At 46.1% G+C, this 12,051-nt stretch overlaps 1 protein-coding gene across 4 annotated transcripts in view; it reads left to right on the forward strand.

Annotated features, from left to right (window-relative positions):
* Window positions 1–1,049: 1,049 nt before the first annotated feature.
* cdc42bpb (CDC42 binding protein kinase beta (DMPK-like)) overlaps window positions 1,050–12,051 on the forward strand; it is a 36,644-nt gene continuing 25,642 nt past the window's right edge. For 3 of the 4 annotated variants that reach the window (XM_088089267.1, XM_088089268.1, XM_088089269.1), the window contains exons 1-5: window positions 1,051–1,790; window positions 4,745–4,836; window positions 7,671–7,754; window positions 7,867–7,962; window positions 11,649–11,797. In XM_088089267.1, the coding sequence (XP_087945393.1) occupies window positions 1,622–1,790; window positions 4,745–4,836; window positions 7,671–7,754; window positions 7,867–7,962; window positions 11,649–11,797 (590 nt within the window). In that variant the 5' untranslated portion in view covers window positions 1,051–1,621. Of the gene's footprint in view, window positions 1,791–4,744; window positions 4,837–7,670; window positions 7,755–7,866; window positions 7,963–11,648; window positions 11,798–12,051 lie in introns of all 4 variants that reach the window. The other variant, XM_088089266.1, reaches the window with a different exon arrangement.

The following is a 12,051-nucleotide window of genomic DNA, read 5'->3' on the forward strand; positions in this document are numbered from 1 at the left end:
TCACACCGATGATGTCACACACGGGGGGGGGGGGGTACCAGTCTCTCCCGGCTCCTGTCAATCACGCCATGACGTCATGTATCCCGAGCGTTTCCGGTGCAGGAAGGCGGGGCGTCCATGTTCCTGAGGGAAAGAGGGACAGGTGTGTCAGGTCAGCACAGAGCAGCAGGTACGCACTTCCGGGACAGTGAGAGCATCCTTCAAAATAAAAGCACGGAGCGCTGTTAGCAGACGCGCTCATTCTGACTTTTAATAATAAAATCCTGATGATATTTTAATGTGTCACACTGGGCACGTGTTTCGGATAGATAGATAGCTAGATAGATAGATTTATCAGGTTTCAATAATCATCCGTTATTAACTGGACCCTGTTTGATTAACAATCAATAAATAATGGATCCTGTTTTAACAATAATCAATACATAAGTATACAATGTTTTAATAATTATTAATAAATAACTGGAAGCTGTTTGATTAATAATCAGTAAATGGATCCTGTTGCATCAATAATCAATTAGTAAATTGATTGTGTTTTATTAATAATAAATCAATAAATGGATGATGTATTATTAGTAATCATTAAATAACTGGCTGATGTTTGACTAATAATCAATAACTAAATATACCGTGTTTTATTAAAAATCAATACATCACTGGATGATGTTTGATAAAAAATCAATATGTAACTGAATGATGTTTCAACAATAAATAAATAACTGGATGATGTTTTATTAATAATCAATAACTGAATGATGTTTCAACAATAATCAATATATAACTGGATGATGTTTTATTGGTAATCAATAACCGGATGATGCTTTATTAATAATCAATAACTGGATGATGTTTCATTGGTAATCAATAACTAGATGTTGTTTGATTAATAATCAATAAGTGACTGGATGATGTTTTATCAATAATCAATAACCGGGTGATGTTTTATTAATAATCATAAATGAATGTGTCCTGTTTGATGAGTGATCGATGGACGGGTGCGCTGTCGGGTGGTTTTATTGTGAAAGGCTGCGGGGCAGGAAGTGTGTGTGAATGTTGTCGCTCTGTTGAAAAGCTGATCTCAGTTCAGCCATATTCCCACCGAGCAGCCACACCGGCAGCCTCCCAAAACCACCGCAAACCCTCCGGGATCCCTCCGCAGAGTCCCGCACGGTGCTAACGGGGCGCGCGGACACAGCCGAGCCGGTACCGGGGCTCCGGGACTTGTTACCGGGCTGAGAGACCGAGCGGCGGACATGGAGCAGCGGCGGCCGACCTGAGAGTCGACGGTCTGAGCGACGTCCCGGTTCCTGAGAGGAAAGTCCAGATTTACCGGATTAAAGCCGATGCGGAGGACGGAGCGCGGCGGGCCGCAGGCTGCTGAACGGCTCTGAAGGCGACGGAGCGCCGGTAACCGGCGGAGAGCCACCGACTCACCGACACACCGAAAACTGCGCCAAACGTCGGGAATGTTTTCCCGGAGCTAACGAGCTAGCCGCAGCTAGCGGGCTGAGCTCCGAGGACTCGGCCGGAAACGGAGCCTGGGCGGCGGGTGAGAGGAGGACCGAGCGGCGGGGCTGAGGACGGTCAGTGAGCCCGGACCCGGAGTCCCGGTGTCCCCGTCAGGATGTCGGCTCAGGAGCGCGTGAAGCGGCTGGAGGAGCTGCTGCTGGAGCAGAAGGAGGCCGGATGTCTGAGTGTGGAGGCGCTGCTGGACCTCCTGCTCTGCTTCTACACCGAGCTGACCCACTCCCCCCTCAAGAGGGAGAAACACGTCACAGACTTCCTGGAGTGGGGTAAGAGTCCCGGTCCAGGTCCCGATCCAGGTCCTGGTCATCAATGCTTTACTCTGTAAACCGCAGCGGGGGGCCGTCGGGTGCTCCGGGGGACACGGGGGTCCAGGGAGGGTCAGCTAGACTCTGGGGGACTATGATACGGATTTTGGGATGTCTTTAACTCTGTAATATTTAACCAGATGTGGTTCTTGAGGTGGTTCTGTTCGGTTCCTGGACCTTGGTGCTCCCTAAAGGTCCGGTTTTTAGTGGGACCATTTAAATCAGGGATGAGTCCTTAATGGGGGGCGTTAAAACCAGAAGGAAACTGCAGAAACAAAATCGCGGATTTCTTTGATCACATGTGAACTTCTGATAATACAGATATTTGTTTATTTCGCCCCAAAATTAAGAATGATCCAGCTGTTAATGAGACACCTGCTGTTTGTCCTCTGCTGACTTTCTATTGTCTCTCAGCAGGGACACTCACCTGGCTTTACTTGGGGGGCAGTCATAGCAGCCCCGTACATGTTCCTAGGATTTAGGACATTTCTAAGACTTTAGGACATTTCAAGGACGTTTCTAGACTTCTAGGATTTCAGGACGTTTCTAGACTTCTAGGACATTTCTCGGATTTTAGGAAATTTCTAAGATTTCAGGATGATTTTATGATTTTAGGACATCAGTGTCTCAGCTGTGTCCTCTGTCGGGGTGTGGGCGATCCTCCTCTGAATCTATTTTGATGCTGTTTTATGTCTCTGACACCTTAAGGAGACTAAAAGGACAAAAACATTTTATAGTCAATCACTTTATTTTTATTCTACATTAGAAAATGGTTTTGGGGGCCACCAGGCACCCCGTCAGGGTCCAGATTTGGTCCGCGGGCCATAAGTTGAGTATCACTACTGTAGAATAAGACATGTCCTCTGATGTCCTCGTGGTTCACTCTGTAGGTCACAGAAAAAATGGATTTTCCAACTTTTCAGGTTCTGAACTATTTTTGGTCGAAAGTTCTGAGGGATTCAACATCAGGTTCAGAACCAGAACAGACCGGCTCCATGTCGGGGTATTGATGGGGTGGACGGGTTTAGGGGCCGTGAGTGGTTTCAAGGACCTTTAGGAAGATTGAGGAATCCTTGAAAAGTCCTTGTGGAGATGAGGGCATCCTTGGGAACCTTGAGGGGTTCCAGGGTATTGACGGGTATCCTTCCTGATGCGATGTGGGGTTCTGTGGCGAGTCTGAGCTCAGTGGACGCTGTCCCACTTCAGTCCACAGTGTCCTGGTTCAGCCTGTCCCTTAAACATGGTCTGGCCTGGTTTGGTCTGGCCTGGTTTGGTCTGGCCTGGTTTCAGGTCCTTGTGAGTGCAGACGTTCCTGACTCACTGATCACAGACTGAAGCAGTCAGTTGATTGATTGATCGGTGTATTGATGACGGTGAATTTACAGAATCGGTGAGTTCTGACGATCATTTTCTGCATTGATCGATCTGCAGATTCTTTTCTTGATCAATAGTTGATAAACGTCTCTCAGAGTCCAACCGAACATTTGCAGATGTCTTTTAATGTGAGACGTCTTTACGTGTCCTCAGATGTCTTTCTCTGTCTCTGGTTGTCTCCAGTGGAAACCAGTAAAAGTGATGAACTGGTTTCTGATGAATCTCCAGCTGACAGTTTCAGTGCGTCTCACGCTGACCTACATTTACCCAGAAAGCAGTTTGCTATAAATAAACAATCAGAATCATTAAAACGAGGGACGGACCACACCAGATGTCATATTTCATAGGCTCATACATCACAACCAGGCGCGACCGATATCGCTTTTTCAGGGCCGATATGGATTATTAGTAATTAATGACTCAGATAACCGATATTTGGACCGAATATGCATTTACAATAAAAGGAAATATCTCTGTCAATATTTAGAATTTGGAAAATAACAAACTCCAACGTAAAACTTTTAACTTTTAGCATCAAACACAGCAAGTTCACCGCAACTTTTTTCATAAAGTCACGTGAAAATTTAAATCACTTTAATCGGCAAAATTGCAAATATTACTCCTAATAATTGGTCAGTCCAACAATCTGTCGCACGATAATATCGTCAGTTTTAGCAGTTACTGGATTTAAAATGAAATATCAGAATCAGCCAACATGCTGATTTCTTTCTTTCTTTCTTTCTTTCTTTTTTTAAAAAAAAATATTATTTTAATTTTTTAGTGAACATATAGAAAACATCAACCCTAAGTTGAAGTATTCTATCTTATCAATACATCGATATCCATTATTGACCATATGAGTTGTTAAATATCGGTAAACATTCTACTGCTCCGTCTGTACCCAGAGTGGAGCGATCAATAACTGAACATATTGAATGTTTTTAGTCCCGAGGTGTAAAATTAAGCGATTTAAAAACAGTTTTGTTTCAGCTGCCATCACTCTGCTGAACAAGCTGAAGGAAAACTGCACGAGTTCATTCATGAGCCTGTATTTAGGAATTATTTATTCATAGTTTTTAGAATTTTTTTATTTAAGGTTTTATTTTTTAGTTTAGAGTTTTGATTAGTATTTATTACATATTTAACATTTTGATTAGCACTGGGGCACTTCATTGTTTTTGGGTTTTTTTCTTATCTTTTTATCTTCTTTTCATGTTTTTATGTTGTGTGTATATGTTGTCTGAAAACTGTGTTGAATGGATGTCTTTCACTTTATACTGCAAACCAAAACTACTGCCGGGTACAAGCAAAGTAACCTGAACCTGAACCTGAACCTGTATTTATGTTCTGAACGCTCCAGCTCCAGAAACAGAAAATAATAATGTGGCGGCAGATGTTTTAATGGTGGCGCGACGCCACAAATGAATAAATAAATGAGTGAGAACTCTGATATTGATCCTGTTTCTCATTGATCCTGTTCAGCTGCTTCATCAACACATCGAGATAATAACAGTGTGTCCTCCTGTCCTCTGTGTCCTCAGTGAAGCCGTTCACCACCAAAGTGAAGGACATGCGGCTGCACAGAGACGACTTCGAGATGCTGAAGGTGATTGGACGAGGAGCTTTTGGAGAGGTAGGACTTCCTGTTATTATAAACTAAATATAAAAGCTTGTTTACGTCCACTGTGTCCACTGTGAGTGTCAACATGTAGTACTCTGTAGTACTCTGACAGTACTCTGTAGTACTCTTTAGTACTGTGGTGTTTCGTACTGAGAAAGAACCTTTCTCCTTCCTGTGTTGTAACAGGAAGTTGTTCCAGTTAAATGTGGCTCTGCATTTCCTGTTTATAACACACAGCTTCCTGTATTCTTCCGCTGTGTTTCCCGCAGGAGCTCAGTCTTTTTTTTTTCTCCCGTTAACTTTATTGAAACAGATTATGGATTTTACTTATGTTATCATGCAATTTTAACCTCGAGGCGCAATATTACTTTTAAACATTATTATTAGACACTTTGTATTTTATTTTCAATAATTTGATGCTCTTGTTGTTGTATCTTTTTGCTACTGTACTTTCGGAGCAATCTGGCACAAGAACTTCTGTCAGGATTAATAAAGTTCTGTCTCATCTCATCTCATCTCAGTTCGGGTAACTTACCAGTGAGTTTTCAAGGAATAAAAAAAAAAGACTTGAACTTTTAGTTCGGCGCTCCGAGTCGGAGTAAAATTAACCTGCAGACACACGTGTACACACTGCTCTGTCTGTGCCCAGAGTACGCCCTGCTGCTCTGTCTGTGCCCAGAGTACGCCCTGCTGCTCTGTCTGTGCCCAGAGTACGCCCTGCTGCTCTGTCTGTGCCCAGAGTACGCCCTGCTGCTCTGTCTGTGCCCAGAGTACGCCCTGCTGCTCTGTCTGTGCCCAGAGTACGCCCTGCTGCTCTGTCTGTGCCCAGTGTGTTCTGCAGCTGATAATCAGTTATCAATCAGCTGTCATTCAGTTGATCAACTGTCTATCAGTTGATAAGCTGTCAATTAGGCGTAGGTCAGCTGTTGGTCAGTAATCAATCAGCTGTCAATTAGTCGATTAGTTGTCAACCAGCTGTCGATCAGTCGATCAGCTAACAATCAGCTATGGATCAGCTGTTGATCTGTCGATCAGCTGTCATCTGTCTGCAGCTCAGTCATGTGACTTATCTGCCGCTGTGCAGAGGATTGTGGGTTAAAAAAGCCACAAACTGTAAACATGCGCCCCGCTGCAGAACATCCTGGTATTTTTGGCGAGCTGTGTCCTGAGACAGACTGAATATTAATTTGCCATATTCACAGTCCGCTGATCGGAGAGAACACGATCACATGCTGACGCTGATCAATACGGTCACCTCAGTCTGCTCCTACAGTCTGTTTGTCTCCACGTCCTGTCAGTCATTAACATGTGTCCACATGTCTCCATGACCACACGTGTCCACCTCCGTGGACAGAAAACCGTCCCACTAAACTCTGTCTGTGTTACTTTTACTTTTTATTTTCTCAGATAATCGATAATAAACAATAATAATCGATAATAAACAATAATGATCGATAATAAACAGTTATCTTAATTTGAGTTGATCAGCTCTGAGGTCAGAAACTCAGACACATCGAATTAACGATCAGACTGAAAGTTAATTATTGATCTGCTTCACCCTCACACACACTTAGTGACATCATCACCGGGGAATTGTGGGTAATGAAGTTTATAAGGTTTAAATGTTTAGCGAGGACTCTGCTATTCAGTTTGATCAAACATTCACCAGCTCTGTGAGTGTGTGTGTTTGTTATTGTCTGTGTGTGTGTTTCAGTGTGTGTACATTGTCCACATACCAAAGTGTAGGTGTGTCGGAGCCACACCTGGCTGCAGCCTCAGGATATAAACACACACTCAGCGGCGTGTTACTGTACCTGTGAGGACCGCTGTCTCTCTGAGGCTCCGCCCGGTCCTCACATATACACAGAGACACACCAAACACTGAGATAAACACACACTCGGCCTGAGGACCAATCAGAGCTCAGCTGTGAGTTGGTACAGGTAGATGATCAGGTGTGGCTCACGCAGGTATAAAGTCTGACAGGTTACTCAGGAGGGGCGTCCTCTCAGCCAATCAGAGGTGAGCAGAGCACATACCTGCTGTAATCTTTAATAACCTGTTTGAACAGATGCACCTTCAACAAAACTCACTCTGACAAACACTTTAACACACAGTATCAAATATATATAATCTATAAACATCATATCACAAAACATAACATACATCTCTTTTTTAACTTAAAAAAGGAAATAACATATATATATATATATATATATTCCATATAAAAGGGGTCTATATGCGACAAGCTTTTAATTCTTTTCACATAAAATTGTTGCTCAGCAAAGATTGAAAATACAATCAAATTATTTATTTATCCTTTTGTAAGCATGGCAAAATGGCTTTATTTTTATTTTTATTTTTTAAAAACATAAAAAGAAGGTAATGTGCAAAAAAATGACCCTAGTACAAGAAAATTACCTGAAAATTTACCAAAACTAAAAACAATCAAAAAAGCAAATGTAAAACAAGAGAAATTACACAGTGATAAATTACTTGGAAAAAAAGTCCTAAAAATGATAATAATTCTGCAAAATAATTTAAATATATAATTGTGAATATAGTTAACTGGACATTTTTCTTTAATATTTTAAAAATGGTCTTCTACATCTACTCATCTTTTTTTTCTTGTCTTTTTGCGTCTCGTTTACTCTGCTGATAATCGACGGGGTTCTTCTTTTATACGTAACCATGGTAACCAGAGCGAGCCTCTAATAAAGACGGGCCTTTATTTTTTAAAATGTGGATCCACAGTGGGCTGGTTAAAGGGACCGGGTTTTAACGTGAAGTTTTTCGGTATGTGTACATATAAACGCACACATGTAATATACGTCTCGCTCGGTCTCAGGTTGCCGTGGTGAAGATGAAGCACACAGAGAGAGTCTACGCCATGAAGATCCTCAACAAGTGGGAGATGTTGAAGAGGGCCGAGGTGAGTTCAGACCTCGGGCTCAGCTGTGATCCGCTCTGGTCCAGGTCCGGTCCGTGATTTGATCTGGATGTTAGCGTGTTGTTTCTGACATGTGAACGTGTCCTGTGTACAGACGGCGTGTTTCAGAGAAGAGCGAGACGTTCTGGTGAAAGGAGACAGTCAGTGGATCACGACTCTGCACTACGCTTTCCAGGACGACAACTACCTGGTCAGTTATACTACTACTACTACTGCTGCTGCTACTACTGTTACTACTGCCACTACTGCCACTACTACTACTACTACTGCTGCTGCTACTACTGTTACTACTGCCACTACTGCCACTACTACTACTACTACTGCTGCTGCTACTACTGTTACTACTGCGACTACTGCCACTACTACTACTACTACTGCTGCTGCTACTACTGTTACTACTGCGACTACTGCCACTACTACTACTACTACTGCTGCTGCTACTACTGTTACTACTGCGACTACTGCCACTACTACTACTACTACTACTGCTGCTGCTGCTACTGTTACCACCGCGACCACTGCCACCATCATCATCACCACTGCTGTTGCCACCACTGTTACCACTGTTACCACCGCCACCACCGCCACTACCATCACCACCGCTGCCACCACTGTTACCACCGCCACCACCACCACCACTACCACTACCGTTGCTGCTACCACCGTTACCATCACCACCACCACCACTACCACCACCGTTGCCACCACCGTTACCACCGCCACCACCGCCACCACCATCACCACCGCCGCCGCCACCACCACCGTTACCACCGCGACCACCACCACCACCACCACCACCACCATCACCACCACCACCACCACCGCCGCTACCACCACCACCGTTCACCACCGCGACCACCGCCACCACCACCACCACCGCCGCCGCCACCACCGTTACCACCGCCACCACCGCCACCACCACCACCACCACCACCACCACCACCACCGCCGCCGCCACCACCACCGTTACCACCGCCACCACCGCCACCACCACCACCACCGCCACCACCACCACCGTTACCACCATCACCACCACTACTACTACCACCTACTACTACTGTTGCTGCTACCACTGTTACCACCGCACCACCGCCACCTACTACTACTACACCGTTGCCGCTACCACCTGTTACCACCGCCACCACTGCCACCACTACTACTACCGCTGCCACTACCACTGTTACCACTGCACCACCGCCACCTACTACTACCACTGCTTCTGCCACCACCGTTACCACCGCGACCACCGCCACCACTACTACCACTGTTACCTACCGCACCACCGCCACTACCACTACCACCACTGCTGCTGCTACTCTGTTACCACCGCCACCACCGCCACCACTACTACCACTGCTCTGCCACCACTGTTACCACCGCCACCACCGCCACCACCACCTACCACTGCCGCTGCTACCACTGTTACCACCGCCACCACTGCTACCACTGCCACTGCTACCACTGTTACCACCGCCACCACCGCCACCACCACTACCACTGCTGCTGCCACCACTGTTACCACCGCCACCACCGCCACCACTACTACTACCACTGCTTCTGCCACTACCACTGTTACCACCGCACCACCGCCACCACTACTACTACTGCTACTGCTACTACCACCGCGACCACCGCCACCACTACTACTACTACTGCTGCTGCTACTACTGTTACTACTGCGACTACTGCCACTACTACTACTACTACTGCTGCTGCTACTTCTGTTACTACTGCCACTACTGCCACTACTACTACTACTGCTTCTGCTACTACTGTTACTACTGCCACTACTGCCACTACTACTACTACTGCTGCTGCTACTACTGCTACTACTGCCACTACTGCTGCTGCTACTACTGTTACTACTGCCACTACTGCTACTACTGCTACTACCAGTAGTAACAGTAGAAACAGTAGTAACAGTAGTAGCAGCAGCACTACTGCCACTACTGCTACAACTGCTACTGTTACTACTGCCACTACTGCTGCTGCTACTACTGTTACTACTGCCACTACTGCTACTACTGTTACTACTGCCACTATTGCTGCTGCCACCACTGTTACCACCGCCACCACTGCTACTACTGCTACTGCTACTACTGTTACTACTGCCACTACTGCCACTACTACTACTACTGCTACTGCTACTACTGTTACTACTGCCACTACTGCTACTGCTACTACTGTTACTACTGCTAGTACTGCCACTACTGCTACTACTGCTACTGCTACTACTGTTACTACTGCCACTACTGCCACTACTACTACTACTACTGCTGCTGCTACTACTGTTACTACTGCGACTACTGCCACTACTACTACTACTACTACTACTACTACTGCTGCTGCTACTACTGTTACTACTGCGACTACTGCCACTACTACTACTACTACTGCTGCTGCTACTACTGTTACTACTGCCACTACTGCTACTACTGCTACTGCTACTACTGTTACTACTGCCACTACTGCCACTACTGCTACTGCTACTACTGCTACTACTGCCACTACTGCTGCTGCTACTGCTGTTACTACTGCCACTACTGCTACTACTGCTACTGCTACTACTGTTACTACTGCCACTACTGCTACTACTGCTACTGCTACCACTGTTACCACCGCTAGTACCGCCACCACTGCTACCACTGCTACCGTTACCACCGTTACCACCGCCACCACCGCCACCTACTACTACTACCACCACTGCTGCTGCTACCACCGTTACCACCGCCACCACCGCCACCACTACTACTACCACTACTACCACCACCGCCTGCTGCCACCACCTGTTACCACCGCGACCACCGCCACCACTACTACCACTACCACCGCTGCTGCTACCACTGTTACCACCGCCACCACCGCCACCACCACCACCACTGCTCTGCCACCACCGCTAGTACCGCCACCACTGCCACTGCCACCACTGTTACCACCGCCTAGTACCGCCACCACTGCTACCACTGCCACTGCCACCACTGTTACCACTGCCACCACCACTACTGCCACCACCGCCACCACTGCTGCTGCCACCACTGTTACCACCGCCACCACTGCTACCACTGTTACCACCGCCACCACCGCCACCACCATCACTACCAGCACTTCCACTACCACTACCACTACCACTGCTGCTGCTACCACCGTTACCACCGCGACCACCGCCACTACTACTACTACTACTACTACTGCTGCTGCTACTACTGTTACTACTGCCACTACTGCCACTACTACTACTACTGCTTCTGCTACTACTGCTAGTACTGCCACTACTGCTACTGCTACTACTGTTACTACTGCTAGTACTGCCACTACTGCTACTGCTACTACTGTTACTACTGCTACTACTACTACTGCTACTACTGCCACTACTGCTGCTGCTACTACTGTTACTACTGCCACTACTGCTACTACTGCTACTGCTACTACTGTTACTACTGCCACTACTGCCACTACTGCTACTACTGCTACTGCTACTACTGTTACTACTGCTACTACTACTACTGCTACTACTGCTACTGCTACTACTGCTACTGCTACTGCTACTGTTACTACTGTTACTACTGCTACTACTGTTACTACTGTTACTACTGCTACTACTGCTACTACTGCTACTGCTACTACTGTTACTACTGCTAGTACTGCCACTACTGCTGCTACTGCTACTACTGCTACTACTACTACTACTGCTACTACTGCTACTGTTACTACTGCTACTACTGTTACTACTGCTACTACTGTTAGTAGTGTTACTACTGTTACTGCTGCTACCACTGCTACTACTACAACTAGTTTCTACCACTACTGTTACTACTACTACTGATGATAATGAAGATGATGATGATGATGACAGTAACAGTGTGTATACGACTGCAGTACTTGGTGATGGATTACTACGTGGGCGGGGACCTGCTGACTCTGCTCAGTAAGTTTGAGGACCGTCTCCCAGAGGACATGTCCAAGTTTTACGTGGCCGAGATGGTGCTCGCCATCCACTCCATCCACCAGCAGCACTACATCCACAGGTACTGGTTTCACTGGTCACACAGGCCACACTGGTTATACAGGTTATACTGGTCACAGAGGCCACACTGGTTATACTGGTTATATTGGTCACACTGGTTATACTGGTTATACTGGTCACAGAGGCCACACTGGTTATACTGGTTATACTGGTCACACAGGCCACACTGGTTATACTGGTTATACTGGTCACAGAGGCCACGCTGGTTATACTGGTTATACTGGTCACAGAGGCCACACTGGTTATACTGGTTAT

Source organism: Plectropomus leopardus, chromosome 16 (assembly GCF_026936395.1).
Source record: "Plectropomus leopardus strain MGB_pleo_1.0 chromosome 16, ASM2693639v1, whole genome shotgun sequence".
Lineage (NCBI taxonomy): Eukaryota > Metazoa > Chordata > Actinopteri > Perciformes > Serranidae > Plectropomus > Plectropomus leopardus.